The following is a 22,981-nucleotide window of genomic DNA, read 5'->3' as shown; positions in this document are numbered from 1 at the left end:
TGTAATAAGTATGGCCATAATTATTCTTTTGTATAGCAATGTAGCCGCTTGGCCTAGTGGGTTAGCTTGCCCGTCTGCAGACCTGGAGGTTTCGATATCAATATCATATATTGTTCCTAAAGCTTTATCGCTACAACTGGGCACACGAATGACAGACAGACAATAAGATTTATATATAGATATTATGAAAAATCTAGAGCTGTAGGCTGACACACACAAGTATGCCATCTTTATTAAGGAGAGTTTAAAAATGACTCGAAGACATTTCATGATTGGAGACATATATGTCTATAGTCCAGGTACCAACTGTGTTGAAGGTCTGCAAATTAATAAATACCAAATGGCATGATAGACTTTAGATGTAATGTTCATTGAGATAGCTACGATCAACTCTAAATAAGTCTCTGACTACATATAATGTTTTTAGTTGAAAGCTGTTTAGTTGAAAGAGGAAACTTTGTTTTCTGGCATCAAATCAAAGAGACATCAAATCAAAGAGACAGCAAAGGTAACCTCTAATAAGTATAATAAAAAGCAGACGAGAGAACAATAGAACGAGTTTCAAATGTCATCACGATGTTACGAAATAAGGAAAGCTGTAAGAGATTAAGCGAGTGTAAGCTGACACACCTCTCTCAATTACATCTATGCATCATATATTCCTGTCATTAGGTTGTTTATTGATGTAGGAAGTTAAAAAAGTATTAGCAGCTTGGAATAGGCTTGCCCACAATTTCTAGCAGAGGTAATATAATAGTTGACGCAGACGCTACACCCATCTCCTAATTATCTCCAGAATTAGCTGGCTATTCAAGCCTGTTCGCTTTGTGCCTTTGTGGCTGCATTAAATAGTCATACAATTACGGAATTAAGATATTTTTTAGGGGATGCTCAACAATGGAACAAATTCTGGAGATGTTTTTAACTCTAGGTAACAAAATATTCTGATAAATGTTACGCTTCATGGCTTTTTAGATAGAATGCTGCGTAAGCAGTGCCCGATCTCTACATGGAAGCAGTGAATCATGAAATGACACAAACTATTCGGAGAACTTTTATTTTCTCTTCCGGCACTTTCTGCAACACCTGCGTGTTCTTTTTCAAATTCTGTGAAAAGCACTTTCAATAAAAACAGATGGTATGTCTCTTATTATAATTGTGGCATCAAGTTATGCGACGCTCAAAGTCTGACTATGACTCTGTCTCATTTTTTACTAAATAATTAGCGTTTCTTTGAAAGCTAAAAAAATATTTACATTTAAACTGAGTAGCTTCCTATAAATGTAACCATGACACGCAATATCTTAGAAGAAGGCCTACTACTGATTAGCTAATAAGCGTAATATTTTTCTCAGTTATGAAACTTTGTCAACTTAGGGTTGTTGAATTGATTAAATTATTTGTTTATGGTTTATATAATTAGTCTGGTAAGTATAATGGGTTACTTTCCACAAACATACAAATGTTGAGCAATTTAACAGCGAGTTTTCATGTTTAGCCCTCATTTCAGACCTTTCGTTGGAAGCTCCAACCCACTTCATAGATATAGATCTCTATCCCCACAGCTATTCTAAAAATGTCACAATTTATGTTCATTTTTGATGTGAGCTGACAAAATTATGGCTAGCTCTTTGCTATATACGTAACATATTCAGCGTTTCCGCCATCGTCTGTCAATAGTTCTATTACAAGGCGGCGTTTCCATTCTTCTATTGATGACAACTCTAGCCATGCCAAATCTAGGTTATTAGTTCTAATGATCCGTGTACAATGAATTGTGGAAAAGATTACCTGCAAATGTGAACTTGTTTGATTTCATCCCACGCATTAGCATTAAATTTTGACAGATTGTTGCAAGTGCTTTCTCGATGGGACACAGTACAAAGATAGAATGGATAATATTTCTGTTGTCATCTTACACTGATTTATGTTACACAGAAATTTACTCGGTATAAAATGCAAAATACTTGGCAAACATAAACATCTCACCATCAACTGTCTACAGTACACCTCTTCTTTCTGTTCATGCACCGACCGCTGACTGTTCCAACACGCTGCCGTTTACAGCCATACTTCTCAGTCTCACACACGACAAAAATGGAATAGTTTTTACTCAAATTCAACAAAGAGAAAGTAGAAAAGTCGTTGCAATCACATTCTTCATTCAGGCTACGAAGACTTGAAGCACCCGAGCTTGCAGCAAAGAATGGTTAATATTGGGTTAAATTGGCAATGAATCAGTTATTAATGGCCAAAATTAATAGTTGACGGTTAATATTGATAGCTTAGCTCAAATTCCAAACAGCTGACACTGTGAAAAGTGATTTGCTTAAGTTAGATATAAATTTAATTAGTTAATAGTCAGCAAGTGCAACTGCAAGTGCGATTTTGTTCCTAATCTCACAACTAAATAATCTACTAGTGGTAAGCAATTCTTTTTATCAAAACAACCAACTCTAGAAGTGGAAATTTTATTTTTGATATAAAATGTTTTTTAGCAATGCAACAAGAGTAACTAGACAGAGAGAACGAGTTAGCAAGCTGTATACGCTTTATTAGAATTATTCCCTACAGTTACAAAAGTACAAAATATTGATTGTGAACTGGATAACAGCTCTTGCTGCCAAACAAGAGTAATTTATGAATGGAGTAATGATATGCTTCAAACAGATTTTAAACTCTTAATTAGCAATGCTAACAGCACCTAACTGTAAAATTAATAAAAACCCCATAAAAATCAAATATACACTAAAAACTGATTGTTGAATCTATGAGAATATATGGAACTGGAACATCTCTATATATTACCCTGATGATCAAATTTTCTATAATCAAAGGAAAAATAGTGAATTAAATTTTTGGCCAGATTTGTGGGCACTAAATATAGCTATAGTAGCACATATAGAATTCACTGTCGAAGACCAGCTGCCGAGGATTAGCTGTCGAGGACTAGCGATTAGGAATGGCCTCTCCCACTCAGTTCGCATAGATCTCACCCATTGGGATCCAAATGTTCTTCACTTGAGTCGAATGGTAGAGAAACTCCTCGCCACAGCCTTGCTCCGCGTTTTCCCAGTCCCTGCTTAGCCCATGGTTCACCCAAGTTCTTTTCACATTCTCTGCCGAGACGTACTCCACATATTTAGAGCCTCTTTCACTCCCAAAGTACCAAAGAGACTGCATATAGATAATACCACTTCATGATTCATCTTGGACCACAGCCTACTTGCGAGAAGAAATGAAGGAGATCATTTTCGCACTTAACGATGATTTAAAGCTATTTCTCGCCATTAGCAACTGCTATAGATGACCACACCACATTACCTCAAACTGACATAACATAAAACCATAGGTAATTAGGCAGGAGAGGTCAAGATAAAGAGATATTCCCAGCATTTTCAACATAACCGCAATAAAGCTGAGATGATGCAGTCCGGAAAGGAATGAATCAAGTTTTGAGCACTAAAATCTAACACAGTCAAAGTACGCAGATTAAGAACGCCACCCTTCCATCTTTCAGAGGTGAGCCGATAAAACATAGACATGGTAAATGCTAAAGTTTATAGGGTATTTAAAGGTTTCAGCAAATTAAATTAAAAAGGTAAAATTATAGTTAAATTTAACTATATTTTAAATAGTTTTGTTTAATGTAAATGTTTGGTTTTTATTCATTGTGAAAATTCAATACAATAGCATACTTGATTCCGCAGCATGTCATTCGACGTCGTGAACAAATGTCATAAAAATTTCCAAGAGAGACGACTTCCATCACAACCACTAGGAGCACCATGATTTGATATGATGTACTGACAGCTGTGTTTAATGTTAAGTAAAACAAACACCCTACACGCACAGCATAAAAATATCTCAGCAGAACGTTACATCTCTGTACAACTAACGCTTGCAAATAAAACATTCAGAAGAGCTCACAAAACTGCAGAACAAGTTAGTGAAGGATTAAAAGAACTGATAATTTTATAGCTGATGTTAAACATGTGATCACATCAAATTTTAGTCGATTTTATTAGAAAGTATAGATATATTTCCGTTATTCTAGATTTTATTTGTTGTTTTCGATGATCTGACTGTCGGGATGTTTCAAAATTACAATTGACAAAACTTGATCGCAGTTGAAATGTTCAGAAGAAAATGATGTACCAAGACTTCTCCAAAAATGACATCAATAGTCGCGCTTCCGGTTGGGCCCTCTTATGACATGGGCCATTGCGCTCAAGTTGCAGTGTTATGCGTCTCTATTGATATATATTTTGTTTGCCTTTGCTCATGATTCTTAGAATTAAACTATAAATATAGCCTCAGAGACATCAGCATGAATGTCTTAAATGATTTACATATATGTTGGTTAGAAATTTTTCCCATTACTTTTCACTAAATGCTGTGTAAACATAGAAGTACCGGATGCTGATGGAATCATAGATTTATGATTTGCAATCAGAAAGCGCGACTATTGTCGTCATTTTTGAGGAAGTCTTGGCATGGCTTATTCTTCTGAGCTTTTTAACTGCTAGTAACTTTTGTCAATTTTAATCTTGAAGAATCCAGGTAGTCAGATCACTTACAACAACAAACTAAATCTCAAATGATAGAAAAATATCTATACTTTCTGATAAACTCTAGCAGAATTTAATGTGATCACATCCTCAAGGACTACTTGCTGAAGCTTTAGTGTTTTCCAACGCAATAATTTTGGTTTACAGACACCAGCATAAGCTCATTAGTAATTACAAAAAACTGTTCAAACAAAAACAACAAATACTTACACCTGCCAACTTACGGCCCGGCCCAGCTTCTCAATTAGCCGCAGTGCTATTCCGCACTTTGGCCTCATTTTTTGTACAAATTTCCAAATTTTTTTTGCAGCATGCTATTCATGATGACATACAACACAAACATGCACACAAACGCACACTCATGCATGCACGCTTGGAAACTGTTTTACTCAAATAGCAAGATCTGATAAACTCATCAGTTGGCAAGCCCAGAATACACGAAGTAAGACCATCCGGAGAGTATCCTGTCAGTACACTAAACCGGACACACGCTGTAACTGTAACTCGGGCTACAGCTGCGAAAACAGATATTTGACTATATTAAGTTAAGGAGGCCAGAGAAAGAAGCAGAGCATTATGGCATCAACTGCTATGCCTTCACGACTGCCATTTCAATTTGAAATGGTCCAAATGAGCAAATCATAAATCCCTCTTCTCGCTCTTCTAAACACGCCATGACAGCATCGAACAGGTGGCCTACTAAGCACAACACAAGATTAGAGCAATTAGCACTCGGCTCAACAATAAAAGATTCTCACACAATTAAGCTACAATTCTTGAGATATGTAAACCCGCAGAAGATGTTACGTTATCGCGACTGCGGGAATGAAGCTTCCCTGAAACAATTAGAGTTATCCGAGATGAGAGCAGGTGACGCACGGAAGGACTTACTGTGCAGGCGATGGCTCACTCAAACTTAAACAACAAATTAATACCAGATTATGAGAGACGTTGTCAACAGTCATCAAGCTTGCCTACGTATATCAGTTCACCTAAAGTAAAATGGGAAGATGGATACACTAATGATGGGTGAATATTCTAAAATCTAATGTGTATCGATAATGAACTGGCAGAGAACACCTGCTAAAGGCATAGCAATACAACTAACGAAACACATCATTTGTGGTCAATGCGCAGTCGACGGGCTGTCGAAGCGTCATTTTAAATTTAAAACAAACTTGTTGGTCTATGTTTATCTATGTCTATGTTTCTTTCCGTAATTGGCTGAATAAGTTGATTATGAAGACCTCGATAAAAATCTGTTCATTTTTAATATAAGCGAGTTATGTGCAAAATTGGTTTTTCAAAAGACAACAGGACTTCGCACAAGCATAGAGAAAGATTCTGTTTTGTAGCAGCTATATAATAGTTACCATAGCAAATTGAAACTGTTTATGAAAAATTTCAGATAATTCCTTTGATAGTTAAATAAGATAAAAATCTTTTTCAATAGTTTAATTCAAGTCATAAACTTATAGTATTTTTGTATTTTGCAGTTTTCTTCGGTAACTTTTTTGCTAAGAATTTTTTGTGGGAAAATACTACAATACAAATAGCTGCACACATGTTATTACTATCACAAATTTTTGATAATGTCATGATGATCTTTATTAATAGCAAATAACCTGCCAACACTTGAACAAAATTATTGCAAAGTCCAGGGCTAGCTTCAAACAACTGAGACAAATTCTGATTAATCAATCTATTTGTCAACACAATGCATCGTTTAGTATCCTAAGTGTTTGTAGTCACAGCAAATATTCCAACTACGTATTGGGAATGCAACTCGCCGGTGTGTGTAGCCAGACCGTGAAGATAGACTTGCAAAAAATGTTAGCAGATTTTATAAGAAAGTATTTGTATTTTTCTATAATTTGCAATTATTCTCCATGTTTGAGGTGATCTGACAGCCAGGATGTTTCAAGATTAAAATCGACAAAACTTGATTGTGGTTGAAACACAAACAAGAGAAATGCGTGTGAAATGACATCACTAGTTGTTATCACTGTTATACTTGTTATCGGCTATTGTGTTCAGGTTACAGAATTACGCGTCTCTATTCTTTAAGTCCCTTGTCGATTTTAATCTATAAGCATCCTGACAGTCAGATCACCTCAAACATCAGAAATCATCGCAAATGATAGAAAAATGCCAATACTTTTTGATAAAACCGATTAAAATTTTGTACAAGTTTTTCTTTACATCTCTAATCTAAGCTCAAGATCCAAATCTTGAATTAAAAGGTAAAACTGGAGAGAAAAAGATAACACCGCTCAATGGGTGATCAGCCATAAAACTAACTAGGAATCAGAACAAGTGTGAAACACATTAGATTACACAATTAAATTTGTATACCTGTATATCCTGGTGCTCAACAAGGTACTTAGCAAGATGGTCTTTACTTCCTGTCAGGATGTTAACCACGCCTCCTGGAAGATCTGAAGTGTCGAAGACCTGAAAACACAGTTTAGTTTTTATTCATGAAATGCTTTGATGGCAGACCAGTCAGATATGAACAGTGTATTATACATACCAGTCAGATATAAGCAGTGTATTATATATACCAGTCAGATATGAACAGTGTATTATACAAACAAACAAGACATGAGCAGTGTATCATGTTGTAACACTTTGTTTAAAATTGGTGTTTTCAAACTTTCTTCACAAGTGAAATAGGCAGAAATCGAATACAGTGGAACCTCTATTTACAAAATTAATTTGTTCTGTTTTAAAAAGTAGAAGATTTTTAGATTAAAATTTTAAAACTAGAAGCTAATTTTACCATATGAATGCCGTATCCATTGCAACCCTCACAAAGCTCGCATGTAACATTTGTATAAATTGTAAATATACGTTAATAGTTAAAAGCTGTAACAAATGCATATTAGAATTATATTACCACATAATAAATAGGAAAGATACATATGGAAGGAAGAATGATAAACAATCAAGTCAAACTATGATTGATATGGCTCTTTGGTTAGTCTCTGCGTCGGACGCCCAGACGAGGCTAAGTGAAAACCGCATGAGGATAGAGGATGGCGGCCAGAAGAGATGGCTATTGTATTGTTGTTTCGGTTTTGTTTAAAATACATATTTTTAAAACATGAGTGAAAAGATTTTTTTTATTCATTTCGACATAAACTAAAAAACTATGTCATCCAACAGCAAACGCAGGACTTAAATTACTAGGAACACAAGTTGTCCTACGCTCTATGTGATACCTATATGATTACTCTAAATTATACATTGAAAGAAAAGAAAAATCTAGTTGTTTACAGACCTTTGCTAGCAAATAAAACTGAGAGAGACACATTGTACATCGGCCTCATGAGAAGCAAACGGGTCAAAAACGCAAAGCAAACAAAAGGGCCAAAATACAAAAGGCCTTTCGAAACTAGAAATATCTTTCCTAAATAGAAGAACAATTTCTACCAACAGAAGTTTCACAACTTGAAAATATCGAGTGTAGGTCTTTCGTAAGTAGAGGTCTCGGAGTAAAAACAACATATTGTAAAACTGGAGTTGTTGCCTTACATTTGTCTACATGTCAAATTGGAACTCCATAGACAATGCTGACAACTAATGACAAGTTACCTGGTAAAGATCGAGGGCTGATAATGGGTGCTTTTCACTTGGCACAATAACAACACAATTGGATCGGACCACTGCAGGCCCAAGCAGGGAGACAAACCCTAAGAGGGGAAATTCATCTGGGCAGAGAATGCCGATAACTCCCACTGGCTCATGTATCTTCACGGTTGCACCATAAAGAGTTGTTTCCTACAAATATGGGTCGCAATCATAATGACGCATAACAAGCTCCCATGTTTGATTTATCACCATAATTACAATTTTTTAAATTATCTACAAAATCTAGTGATAAAACTTCTATATTTTTATGGATTACTTGGCATATGGTAAAAAAAGGAAAAAGAAATCCAAAGTCAGAGGGAGCCGCAGCGAGGGGATGAAAGAGCCACATGCGGCTCCGGAGCCACGGGTTGCTGACCCCTGGTTTAGTCCATCTGAAAGCAATATCTATCTGCGCAGTCATTCAGTTTAGACCATCTGACAGCAATACCTACCTGAACATTACCACCATATTTGTCTGCGTAAGCTGACCAATGAAACAGTCTCTGAATAGATAGATCCACCTCCTTCACACAGCTTTCTAAGCCTCTGCCAGTCTGCAAACTGAGGCGCTCAGCAAATTCCTGCCTTCTTAGCTCTAGGTTCTCGGCTAAGTAGAACATTATCTGGGCCCTGTTATACGCGGCCCTCTTACCCCAGCTGTCAACAAGCAGCATGAGATGATAATACCAAAATAAGCACAAAATAGTTTCAAGCAAATACAGAAATGTATTAATAAATAGTTTTAGCAATAAAAGTTTACTATCCATGCTGTTCAATAGATAATTATGCAAACTTTTATTTCAAAGAGCAGAACAAGAAGAGAAACAAGAAAAGAGCTCGTCTGCAATAGTAGCATAGTATATATATAAGATTGGTTTAGCTCACCATACTACAACCAGCTTTTAATATTGTTGCAGCTATTTGTAAGAGCTTAATTCTATGAAATCTCACAACTGAATGAGAGTATAACAAATTAATAGTAATATAAAGTCCCATACAACTTACTCTGTGGCAGAAAGGCCACAATACTGAGAAATGTACAACTTACTTCACAGAAATATAACATCTGTTATGTAGCCACAACGTTTCCTACGACAATATAAATGCACAAAAACTACACAAAGTCTAAAATAGTCTAGAGCTTAAATTTGATAGGAAATGGTCGAGAATCTTTTACCATCACTGCGTTTCCACGCTTCAAATATGTTCGGAGTTGCTTCCACTCCAAATCATAGAAACGGTAAAACTATGCTACTCACTACAGTTGCTGCTTGAATTTTTGCTTTTACATTAACATTTGTATGCCAAGGATGGGTGCTCATACAAAATAATAATTTTTCTAGTGCAACTAGTTGACTAAACATGAATTGGAAAGCGACTGTGACCCGAAAGTGAGTCTACTTTGACAAGTTTTGTTTTGAGGGATACATTGCAAATCTTGGAACGATCTATAGTGCATTGTGCATTTTTCAATTGTTGATCTGGTAGTGTGAATTTGTCAAGAGTGGGCAATTCCAAACCCACTTAAAGCATGGAAACCCAGTGAATGAGCAACAATATTTATGCTCTTAACCCTAAAGAAACAACAGTGTAATTAACTGTACCCAGGAGCTGCTTTGTGCGCTGCCTCGACAGCATTTCGCACATCTTTTCGATTTCCTTCACCACTATGGCCGATGACCTTGCCCTCCGCTGACTTCACAGGCATCATGTACTGACCATCGGGTCGTTTTTGAGCCCCTCCGTAATAGAACTTGTATGTATGGTCAATTCTACAGAGAAGGCAAAATAAATAAGTGCAAAACTGATAGTAATAATGATAATTATTTTAGAGGTAAGAAAATGGATACTTACGGGACGGTGCCTGCCGTGCCCGCAACATCAAGTGTAGGCAACAGGACATCAGTATATGCCGGTCTAGACTGCAAAGTTGAGCCAAACTTGGCATAGTCCATATCCTCGTTAGAAGGTCGTGGTCTCTCCTCCCACTTTGGTTTGACGTACTCATAAAGTCCCTGTAAGAGATACACCCGAGTCTAGAAAATGTCATAACATGCCTACGACTACCTACTAGCTATCAGTTCTCCACCTGTTTAGTGTAAGAATGGTAAAGTGAAGCTGAATGAATACAGTTTTAACTATAAACAGAATGTTCCGAAAGTTACTTCAATCTTCATATCCTGAAAACAACCAAACACTAGTGTTCTACCGGATAGTTACTACAGCGAGCGCATGTAAGGTATGCTACTGACCCCAAAACCAACGTTGTGTGAATAAACAATAATATATTATGAAAAAACAATCAAATAAACAAAAGAGAAATTAAATGCTTTATAAAGCAGACATTTTGACTCCTGCTAATAAAACTGGATGACAGCAGATGAATTGTCGCTCTGTCATGTGAGAAATGTGCATCTCGGGAGCTATTAGTCATACACTGAGATCGAAGGCCCTTCTGATATTTGGCCAATAATATCTTATGGAACTAAAGTGCTCAGTCTATTGATGCAGGCTGTATGCAGGTCACGTACAGGTTGCATGCTCTGCTCTAGCCTGTAAACCTGTAAACTACAACCAATCTCCATGTAGCTTACCTCTTTTCCTCCATCTCTTCCGTATCCACTCTCTTTGTATCCTCCAAACCCAGCAGCAGCATCAAACAGATTGTGAGCATTTATCTGCAAATGCATGACCCTTTAAGCAGTACATAACAGGATATGCTATTAACACCCCAATTGCTACCTAACTGTTACAATAAATCCTGAACCAGAAGGAATAAATCCTATACCAAGAGGAATAAATCCTATACAAGGAGGAATAAATCCTATACAAGGAGGAATAAATCCTATACCAGGAGGAATAAATCCTATACCAGGAATAATAAATCCTATACAAGGAGGAATAAATCCTATACCAGGAGGAATAAATCCTATACCAGAAGGAATAAATCCTACACCCGGAGGAATAAATCCTATACCAAAAGGAATAAATCCTATAGAAGGAGGAATAAATCCTATACACAGAGGAATAAATCCTATACCAGGAGGAATAAATCCTATACCAGGAGGAATAAATCCTATACCAGGAGGAATAAATCCTATACCAGGAGGAATAAATCCTATACCAGGAGGAATAAATCCTATAGAAGGAGGAATAAATCCTATACCAGGAGGAATAAATCCTATACAAGGAGGAATAAATCCTATAGAAGGAGGAATAAATCCTATACCAGGAGGAATAAATCCTATACAAGGAGGAATAAATCCTATACCAGGAGGAATAAATCCTATACAAGGAGGAATAAATCCTATAGAAGGAGGAATAAATCCTATACCAGGAGGAATAAATCCTATACAAGGAGGAATAAATCCTATAGAAGGAGGAATAAATCCTATACCAGGAGGAATAAATCCTATACCAGGAGGAATAAATCCTATACCAGGAGGAATAAATCCTATACACAGAGGAATAAATCCTATACCAGGAGGAAAATAGTTTGCAATGGCGAAGCTTAAAAATGAACTTGCACAAAATTGTATTAGATTGATCAGAAAGTATAGGGTATTTTTCTATCATTTGCGATCATTTTTGATGTTTGAGTTGATCTGACTGCCAAGATGTTTCAAGAGCAAATTTAAAAAACTAGATTGAGGTTAGAATGCTGGAACCCAACGAAAATGTGGTTGTGACATCTGTAGTTGCACAGACCGACAGAATAGAGATGCGTGACTCTGTAACTTGAACGCAATAGCCGACATCAACTATAGCAACAATATCAACTAGTGATGCCATTTCACACACTTTTTTTCTGAGCGTTTTAACCGCAATCAGGTTTTGTCAATTTTAATCTAGAAACATCCTGGCAGGTAGATCACCTCAAACATCAAAGACAATCACGAGTGATAGAAAAATACTGATATTTTCTGATAAAATCTACTAAAATTTCGTGCAAGTTAATCTTTGGTAGACAAAGCTGAAGTAAGTAACAGGATATGCTAGCGAGCAGAACCCTCATGACACTCACAACTAATTAATGAGATACAACCAAGCGGACAGCAGAGTCTATCAAGAAAGCAACAAGTTGCCAGTTACTAACCCAAATGGCTCCAGCCTTTATAAGAAGAGCCACCTCTAAGGCGAGAGATACGTTCTCTGTCCAGACACTTCCTGCGAGGCCATACCTCGTGTTGTTGGCTAGAGAGACGGCCTCTTTAGCTGTTCGAAATGGTAATGCTACCAGCACGGGCCCAAATATCTAAATATAATATGTTTAGTTAATCCCTTGAGGCTGCATAATTTAATTAAAAACATCAAGTTTAAGAGAAACCTGTGTAAATACAGTTAACAAAATGGCTAAATATAGCATGAGTAGCAAATAACATTGTTGCTTTAGAAGAGAGAAGCTTCACTATAATAAGAGTGGTGTATGTTTGTCAGAAGCAACGCCAACAGCTTTAGGAATAAAATTGCCTCACACGAGTATTGAACTCGGGTACTCCAATTGCCAATCTGGCATTCCAACCACTACACCACTAAATTACCTTATCACACCTGTACTTAAACGAAAGGAAACAATTATTTGTATGCGTTGAGCAAATAAAAATACATAAACCATCTTGAACGTAGTTTTGCCTTTCAAAATCTTTTATTTTTTATCGCAATTTATTGTTAGCTGTAATGTCTCTAGACCAGTCATGCTAGATGTATTACAGCTACGAATTTTCACTAATTTTAGTTCTATGGACTTTGAGTGATTTTTATTAAACAATATTACTACTGAGAGTTATTATTCATATTTTATCATTAATAATAGTGCCGTAAACTGTAATAATATTGATAAATCATCGGGTTTGAACAGACTCCCAGTCTTTTGGAAAAAGGCCAAGTGTTCATTCTCATTCAAAGCATTTGTGGTATTTTCATGGCACCAGCTGATGTCAAATTTTATGTTGATTAATTTGGTATCAAAATATTTTCTATAAACTACATGTATCAAAAGTTATGATGAATTATATGCGCCCCTGACAAATAGTTGGTTGTATCAAATACGCAAGAATGTCTCGGTAAAGAAATTAATTTCGTAGTGAAAGAGATAATTATGCACATCCTGATTACTCATGACAATCTCTCATGGTGCACGGGATCGCGACCGCACTAGTAACTATAAATAAAAATACAGTTACAGAACACAAATCGAGTGGTAACACAGGTAAATATGTAACTGCAACTCAGACTAAGTTCCTGGTACATATCCGAGCCGTCACCATTTCTAATGTTACTTCTTCTACACTACCGCAAGCTATGATGTGACTAGCCCAGTTTCCGTACCAGAGTCATAAAACACCCACTTGAGGGACTGCCTTGCAGCACCCTGACAAAACTAAATTCGCCTCTAATCTACAGTTATGCAAGTTGGTGAGATGAGAGCATCAGCTGAGAGGAATAAAGAATAAAATCATGTACAATTTTTAGATAGAAATAGTCTTTTGTAAATCCAACTACCAAAATGCAGCACAACTAACAGCCTAATAGACTACTAGATTTCAAAAATACTAACAGTAAGAGGAACTGCTGCTGTTCGCATATCAACAGCACATCACAAAACAAACTATACAGAGAGACGGTGAACCGATACCCTAATAATGGAATACGAACCTCCTCTTGCACCACTCTGCTTACTGTCTGTACTTTAGTAATTAGTGTCGGAGGGTAGAAGCAGCCGGAAGGCATGCAAGAGTATGCTTGGTATACCTGCAATAGAGATATCCCGCATATATACACTTCCTGTACTACCGGTCACAAATGTGAACTATGGAATAAATGATTGATTACAAAATCACAACAAATTATTCCTTTTTTTGTTAAATAATTCATTAAAATATTCTTGCTTGATTGATCGTTAACTGATAATGCTTTAATTTTACGCTTCTCACATCATTATGTGAAAATCAGGGTTGGGCGACAGCAGAAATTGCCATCAAATTAATAATTTTTTAGTTGTTTAAAATTGCATAAATAATTAAATTAATTAATTTTGAGTATGTGAACTTGCATTAATAATTGAACTAACAAATAATGTTATGATTAAAATCAATTTAGCATTAAATTCCCAAATTAGTTTGTTAATTAGGCACACTAATAATTTAATTAATTAATTAATTTTTTTTCCAAAGGTGAATTGATTTACTAACTAAATATCAAACCAACGTTTGAAAAAAAACTGTACTAATAATTTAATTAATGCATTACTTGCAAGAATTACTGCTTTAATCATTAAATTTCAAACTAAAATACTCAAGAATTTTGCCTTTAATTACTAACTAATAATTTAATGACTAATCTAATGTAATAATTAATGTGCATTATTACTTGACCCTTGACCCCGACCATGGTGTAAATCATGATTCTGCATTCTAACATCTCAGCACAGCAGCATATAGTCATGTCTTGAGGTACCACCGGACTGCAACTGTGTCATTGAAATCAAAGTCATAAAATTCCTAAGCAAATGTTTGACCATAAAGAAAACCGACAGACAGTCATACCTCAACATACGAGCATACCCAACAAATAAGATGTGAGCAAAATTTCGAGCAGGTTTCCGCCTTGACATATGTAAAAATTTTGAAATACGAGCATTTTCAATGCTGCTACTAAATGTCCCAGGGTGCGAGAAGATGCTGAGAGGTCGCTTTCAGTAACAGCATTGCTCGGTCTTTCTCATCGAATCAGTTTGAAAAAAGGTTTAAAAAGGCTAGCTAAAAGTTAGTGAAAGCGAGGCAAAAAGCGCCGAACTGGAAAAAGATTATGCAAAAATTAAAGTGAAGACGAAGTTGGATTTAACTGTAGGAAAATATTAAGTTAAATTCCAAGTTTATTTTACGTAGCATAGCAGGTATAGTGTACTGTTGTTGCTGTCAAGTCTCTCTCTCTCACATTGCTACTATCCACTACGTCCGTTTCGAAGGTAAGAACTCCATACAGTACCGTACATAGTAATGTTACACTTTATCGCAGATCATAACCGCCAACTATTTGTTACTTTGTGACCGTAGGTAGTAAATTACAATCACAGACACATTTTCCACCGTAATATCCTATTTTCAGGTGGTTTTTCACAGTATGGGAACGGATTAATTTGTATTTAGTTATTCTATATAGGAAATATTGTCTTGAGACATGAGAACATCGACCTATGAGCTTAGTCCTGGAACACATTAAGCTCGTATGTCGAGGTGTGGCTGTGCTAGAAACAATACAACCAATACTGTTGGGTAAAAGCTAAGGATCATTTGAGAAGCTGTACCTCTGCGCCATCCTCTTTTGCTGCTTGTACGAGCTCATCTATAGAAGCACGCTGACTTTCATCCACAATAGCTCCCATATCCATAGTCTTGTCAAGACTGCTCCCAACTCGAAGCTGCCCCATTCTGATTCTGACCTTGTTTATGAATTTATCATACACGGTTTCCTGTACGAGCAGTCGCGATCCTGCGCTGCAGACCTACATAAGCGAGGTTTAGAAAGTTCATGCACACGACCTTACGTAAACGAATTGTGTATGGATAAGCAAAATTAACCAAAGAGTACATGTATATACCTACCTGACCCTGGTTAAACCAGATTGCATTGACAACACCCTCCACCGCACTGTCCAAATCTGCCGAGTCAAACACGATGACAGGAGATTTTCCACCAAGCTCAAGAGATATCTTTTTTCCAGAACCTGCGGTGAGTCTCCTCAACTTCTGCCCAACCTTGACATATACCAATATTAGCTAAATAACTAAATATCAGAGAGGATTTTTATATTGACAGATTGAAGAACTAAGGCTAAAGCAACAGTATGATACTCATGACATTTCTTAGCCTGTTACCCAGCTAATAAGTTTATGATAGAACCATTGCAAAGGTATAAAACTTGTCCTTAGATAATAGACAAGTTTACCTTATCAAATCGTAACATTTTATCAGTACATCACACAGTGTATCAGTATCCATCAAGAATAACAAGGTTATAGGTATAAGGCGATAACCAGGTGACAGATCAAATCAACAAAAATCTTCATTCAGAGCGATGCTAAATCAAGAATGTATGAAAGAAACGATGATTTGATACTTACCAACGTGGAGCCAGTAAATGCAACCTTATCCACATCTGGATGATCAGCTAGCATGCTGCCAAAAGCTCCACTTCCAGTTACAACGTTAAACACACCTGGAGGAAGTCCCGCCTCCGCACAGATCTCAGCTAACAGGAGAGCGGTCAAGGATGTGAAAGAGGCAGGCTTTAAAACCACTGTGTTGCCCATAGCCAAGGCGGGAGCGAGCTTCCATGTTAGCAACATGAGAGGAAAATTCCACGGCACAATTGCACCAACAACACCTACAAATATTTAAAACATGGTGGTTGAATATCTAAACATTGTTATCTGGGGTGTATAAGGTAAAATTGTCGAGTAACAACTAAGAGTTGACTACTCTTGGAACAAAAAAAAGACAACTCACAATATTTGCACTACACATTGAATAAAGAAAAGACAACTTATAATATATAAAATCAGGGCACCATGCAACAGGCATCTACCGGAAATTGTTGGTCAATGACACGCAGTTATAACACAAACAAAGATAAAAATTATTTTTCAATCTCAAAATACAAACCACACCAACATATATAAAAAAGTCTTCTTTGTCTTTTCATATGAGATACATATGCAACTTGTAATCAAATGCAAAAACTTCAAAATTGGGAGATAATCCTATTTGGAACCTTTATTATGTATATATTACTTTATTAGCAATAATTTCATTTCAAACATAAATGTTTTCCGATTTATGCCCTGCAAAAATAATAAAACAAAAAAGGGCAACAGTTAGCCACTAAAATGAAATAAATGGTTTGACATATAGCATTTAAAATACCCTTCTCCTGCTAAGAGAACGGATAGTAGGTGGAAGATTGTTAAAGTAGCTAGCAATGATATTTTCAAAATAATTATTAGAAAATGAATTTAGAATTTAGTTAAAAAAGAGTTGAAAACCCTTAAAACTGTCATGTAAAAAACGGAGACACAAACCATGAAAGATCTTGAAACCTTTTATTAACGTAAAATAAACATCTAGCATGGGAAGAGTAAATAAACATCTAGCATAGGCAAAATTAGCAAATGCAAAAATTTAGAAAGATCATGCATTGGAATAAAATATGCCGGAATATGATGTAAATTTGCAATTAGTTGGAATGCTCTTTTTGCAATAAAATAAAATCATTAATGACGTATCTTGGAGCTAGACTATAATAATTGTGTATACCAGAAATACATATTTATGGTACCCTAGGACACTTATATTTCGCTAGTATTTAGTTTCGTGAGTAGCATACAGAGTAAAATTTCGATGCAACTTAATTTCGCAGCTCTGATGAGTGCGAAAATATAGTGATGTGAAAATAAATGTAGTGGAACAAACATAATTAGATTCCTCAGGTTCGGTTCACCGGTAAGAAAAAAATCTTCAATTTGGGACTAGTTTGTAATTGTGAACCGCAGGTAGAACTGTGTGGGCGAGATCGATAATGCAATGTGATCGCTTGCTGCCATTTGTTTCTTGGACTATCAATGAACAAAGCTATTTAATCCCGCGTTTTCGCTCGTTCGTTATGATAGTTTAGTTTCACTCATGAAATTTTCGCGAGAGGATGACTCCGCGAAAATGCGAAAGTTAGATGAGACGAATACATAAGTGTCCTAGGGTATACACATTTATATAGATCTTAAACATGTCTATACTCTCTGATGGGCAGTTTTCGTTCAAAAGCTAAATAATTACTCGCCATGAACTACCTTTCTATTTATTATGACATTCAAGCAGCAACGATGGAACGGAATTATAATTTTTTAGCCAAAAAAATTATACCAAAACGGAACCAAGAACTCACCTACTGAAGTCCAGCCACTCATCTCTGTCTCAGAGAGCTGAGCCCAACCAGCGTAATGATAAAAATGTCTGATGACTAGCGGTATATCTGCGTCTCTCGTTTCTCGGAACGTCTTCCCATTATCCATGCTCTCGAGGACACTGAGGAGCCGGGCATGCTTCTGAACATGCCTTGCAATGCTGCAGAAGAATTCAGAGTACAACCTCCACACCAACTATTTGTTCAGTGAACAACACAATTTTTTACTAGCGCAGCTAGTTGTCTACATATAACTGATGAGCTCCAGTGACTATGATGACTTGTCATATGTTGATTGACTACCTTTATTTCTTTATTATAAAAATAGCTAATGTACCTCATACTCAAAAAAGAATGTGAAAATTCTATACAGAAAGTTTTCCGTCATGATTCGGTCAAGATTTCCATCTGCCAGCTATATCGCCATGTAATACACATGGCTCGGTGTCGCTCCGATTCTTTTTGCTAATTTTGAAAAAATTGACTTTAGCATACTACATTTTTACTTATATGTATTGAGTTTGCTGTTGTGAAAAGCTAAAGGTTTCAGTTGCAGAGCTTTAAAAAATAAGTTTGTGAATTGAGTGCAAAACTTCACAGCAGAAAAAACAAAATTTCTGGCTGATTTACATAAAAAATGAAGTACACTGTTTTTGGAGGCAAGAAAAAACCTCGCTAGTTTTGAACAACACTTATGACAGAAAGGCAAAAGCCATATTGTCGTATACTAACTCTCTAACTATATACCGTATACTAACTCACATAAACGAGATGAACCCATGCTATGCTGGTTCAGTGAGATAGGATGGAATCTTGATCGGAAATTCAAAATGATAATTGGAATTGCTTTTTGACCTCATCAAAGTTGTTCGAAAATATCACTGCGTCATTTTTCATTATGCAGCAATGATGTCCGCAGTAAATTAATTTGAACGATGCTAGCTGACATTAGCTATTATCGGCAAAAAGACTCTCCGATGTGTTAATACAAAAAGCTAATTTCAAAACTCCCATATACATATTTTCCTACTTAAATTTAGACAAGCAAGATTGCTACAAAAAGCTGACCTGTAGATATGCCTGGCTCTCTCGTGAGGTGTGAGTTTGCTCCATGAAGTCTGTGCTTCTCTTGCAGCAGATACAGCTATGTCTACATCTTCTTTTTCTCCCCTCATCGTCGTACAGAGAACCTTGCCTGCCAATTTATAGGGTATCAGAAAACTAATTTGGTAAGTTGTTAAAGGATATAATTGATGAGATGGCTTTCCTGTGGCCTATTAGCCCTAGTTTATTTTCAAACTGTTCTTTCAAACGACTTTGTTGAATTCAAGTAATTCTGCTCACCTCTGCTATAAGCCAAAGGATCTTTAAAAATGCAAAACTACTCATAACAAAATTGCGTATCTCATAAGATTATGTACCTGTATTAGCAGAAATTTATTGCTAGATTGGCCTTATAGAAGTTACATACGCCATTTTCAAGGTTGGACACTTCTGATTTATAGCCCTGCAATATCCAAACCGATGCAAAAATAAAAACTTTTAGAACAGGTAAGTCATGCTAAGTACTAAGTACTTAGCATGACTTACCGTTACAGTACTTCATACTAAGTAAGTAATGCTTAGGCATGCAGCTTGGGATCAGGCCTGCCAACTCTCACGCATTGGGCGTGAGACTCACGCAATCACACCAAAGAAAAAATGAAAATGAGTGAAAAATGTGTGAGATTTTTTGTCCCAATTTCCACAATTTTATATATACTATTATTGATACATCTATCACCCCAAAACAAAATCTCAAGCATTGCCCCACTCTTGGGTTGGCGGGCCTGCTTAGGATTGCCTGACTTCTATTTAATAAGCTAGGGATTGCTTCTGCGCAATGCAATACAAATGAATTGGGAAAACATTGCATTTCACTTTACAACCAGTAGCTTTACCTGTTGCTGGGTTCTTTACCTCGTATACTTTCCGTTCTGCAGGCTGGTGATACTTTCCATTTATAAAATGTCCTAAAGACCTCTTTTTGTCATCGAGCCAACCCTGCAATATCTCTTTCATGGAGATTTTCGAAAAAATTTTATGCATGAAGATTCAGAACTGATTGGTGATGTACGCAAATGATGGCAAAATGATTGATCTGACTGCAGTTTTGATGGTGCATGTTAGCCTCCAAGTCTTATTAAAATATGATGAAGCAGGAAACGATCACTTGATTTTTGCGCATACCTGCACTACATTTTCTGCCTCTGGAGCAGGTCCATAGCTCATACTTTCAAATATTTCAGCCACACTCTCGTTAGCTGTATTTTCCTTTAATTTCTGTATGCCTGCTGTAGCGGCCATAATATGTGAAGGGTCCTCCCTGCGATGCAAAGGGTACACATAGACGCGAATGGTGTACAAATTGTCGCTGACCTGGGCATTCAAAGCCAATTAGAGCTGCTTTTATTTATCCATAATTAGCCAAGATGGAATCACTGATTTGATATAACAATGCAGCTATTGGTTAATGTACTAAAATTCGCAACCCGATTAGCGAAATGTATCAAATGGTTATCATCCCGGAGAAAGTGTATACGCATAGAGATACCGGTAGATAGAGTCCTAACCCTGATAGACGTAAGGTCTTAAGCAACTTCGTCACCTGTGTGAGCGGGCCGATCTGGATCCACTCAATCCTTTTGTTTGCAAAATGGCGTCGCCGTTTTACGTTTGCTCTCTGTGATGCTATCGCTTTGTTTCGGAATCCAAAGAGCTTAAACAGGTTTAAACTTTTAATACATGTCCTAGATACTGCAGAATGTGTTCAATTGTCATTGCGAAAATCCATTATTTCTATCTGCCTTCCATTCACTATTTTTATAACTGGTTTTAATGGTATTGCTGCCATTTATGTGCATACCTGCCAACTCTCACGCATTAGGCGTGAGACTCACGCATTTACCCCAAAGAAAAAATGAAAATGCGTGAGATCTTTGCCCCAATTTCCACAATTTCATATATACTATCATTGATACATCAATTGCCCCAAAACCAAATCTCACGCATTGTCCCACTCTTGGGTTGGCAGGTCTGTTTATGTGTGATTATTGTATTATTATGATTATTATTTATTACTACCTATTATTACCATATTATTACTGGGAGTGGTGGTGCACTCTTGTAATCCAACTACTTGGAAGCTATGTTTGGTGGTATATATAAACCTAGATTGGCCAATAATAGCTATTCCTATCGGTTGCCTTGTCAGACTTAAATAGCATGACGTAACGTCACTGTATTGTACCTCACGCTTGACTGCACTGCTGGTAACAATGAAGCTTATGAGGAGAATTTGACAAAATCACATTTATTTTCACATAAAAACCTTCTTGGATACATAATCCAGTAAACTAAAGCAATTATGTGATAATATCTGATAACCACCTTAGATTAAAACTATAAAAGGTATGAATTGTTGCACACAAATCATGAGCCATCAGGGCTTTATTTGCCACCCTCTTCTATCCCTATTCTTTCCTTTCCCCTTCTCCAAAGAAGAAGTGAGAAGGGGAAAAGAGAGAAGGGAGAAAGGAAATTGGGGGGGGCAAATAGCCCACCCACTCAAAGAGCCAGATCCTGGCTAGGTAAATAGACTAATATCATGCTGAACTAAACATGACTAAATATGATGAGTATGCAAGTATGCCTTAAGTAAAAAATGAGACAGAATGATTATTTTACAGCTGGCTATGTAGCTGGCTAGGTCACCAAAGCTGAAATGTAATGATTGTATCACTAGCATCGTAGATGTTACTAACTATGATGTAAACCAAGCAACAAATTCCCTAATCACAGTTAAGAATCTTGGTGGCTTGACTTTGTCTTCGCCTGTGGTGATTCAGGTTTGCAACCACAGTGAGAAAGCGACGAGAGTGTTGCTTAGTAGTACTGGATTGGTGAAAAACTTTCCCAGGCTGGCACTAAGTGGTACCATGGAGAAGTTGCAGAGGTTCAACATCATGCTATTGTTTAAAGGTTGACTTGCAATAAAATTCACATTACAGTTATTTAGTATCAAAAGATTCACCATGTCTTACTCTGTTGTGTTGTAGGTGCCAAATATGTGGGAATGTGATTACAAGCTCTTAAAAGTTAAAAAACGAACAGTTAATCGCAGCCACACGAGACCGCCGTAGTTTGGATTCTCTTTTCAAAACGACTCAAATAGGACGTAGTTGTTACAGGATGGTTTCTGTTTACACTTTCATGCAACCTCATTCGTCAAAATATTTTTATAAATATACTTCACGCATTCAATAAAACCATGTCTATTGTTCTTACGCGTCTGTTTTATCGTCATTGTAATGCTGTCACTTTTAGCACTGATATCTTATAACTTACCGTAAAAAATCGTTAAACTTTTTAACCTTAGCTCGAAGGAGTACATATCATTGTCTGATAATCATGACGAGCCTGTTGGTCACCTGTGATAATCGAAAAATGCTGCAAAAATTATTTTCAAAATATTGAGTCACGCGATCAGATGATGACTTGACGATTGAATAATGCCGAAACAAAACTGTAAAGTAGCGAGCATCTATATTTGATATGGGGTATTCGGTAAAACCCGAAGTGTTTGTCATAAACTAGTGCTACGATAAGTTTTATATTTAGCTTTTTATTGGCTTTTCAATTCACGTGAGAACATCACGTGACAAGACGATAACCAAACTGTAATGTCTACGTCATCGAAATAAAGAGATTCCAATCTACGGCGGCTTTTCGTTTTTGAGCTTTTAAATGCTTGTAATCATCTTTTCGTGTATTTGGC

General features: G+C 36.6%; 1 protein-coding gene across 1 annotated transcript; it reads right to left on the bottom strand.

Annotated features, from left to right (window-relative positions):
- Positions 1 to 2,531: 2,531 nt before the first annotated feature.
- LOC137405460 (aldehyde dehydrogenase family 16 member A1-like) lies at positions 2,532 to 20,612 on the bottom strand. The gene is made up of 16 exons (XM_068091731.1): positions 20,395 to 20,612; positions 20,106 to 20,208; positions 19,234 to 19,360; positions 18,148 to 18,326; positions 16,331 to 16,593; positions 15,812 to 15,964; positions 15,514 to 15,711; positions 13,863 to 13,958; positions 12,304 to 12,462; positions 10,802 to 10,885; positions 10,062 to 10,222; positions 9,812 to 9,979; positions 8,660 to 8,864; positions 8,169 to 8,354; positions 6,927 to 7,025; positions 2,532 to 3,177 (listed from the first exon to the last, which is right to left on the bottom strand). Exons 1-16 carry the CDS (start codon positions 20,509 to 20,511, stop codon positions 2,977 to 2,979), a joined length of 2,499 nt encoding a protein of 832 aa, XP_067947832.1. The 5' UTR covers positions 20,512 to 20,612; the 3' UTR covers positions 2,532 to 2,976.
- Positions 20,613 to 22,981: the final 2,369 nt, after the last annotated feature.

Source organism: Watersipora subatra, chromosome 9 (assembly GCF_963576615.1).
Source record: "Watersipora subatra chromosome 9, tzWatSuba1.1, whole genome shotgun sequence".
Lineage (NCBI taxonomy): Eukaryota > Metazoa > Bryozoa > Gymnolaemata > Cheilostomatida > Watersiporidae > Watersipora > Watersipora subatra.
Note: the sequence above shows the minus strand (reverse complement) of the source record. Positions and strands in the feature narration are given on the sequence as shown.

Coding starts and splice junctions, on each gene's coding strand:
- LOC137405460 (XM_068091731.1), bottom strand. CDS start 20,511: ATGGCCGCTACAGCAGGCATACAGAAATTAAAGGAAAATACAGCTAAC. Junction 13,959..15,513: donor CAAAAGAGGATGGCGCAGAG/GTACAGCTTCTC, acceptor TCTCTATTGCAG/GTATACCAAGCATACTCTTG. Junction 10,886..12,303: donor TAAAGGCTGGAGCCATTTGG/GTTAGTAACTGG, acceptor ATGCATTTGCAG/ATAAATGCTCACAATCTGTT.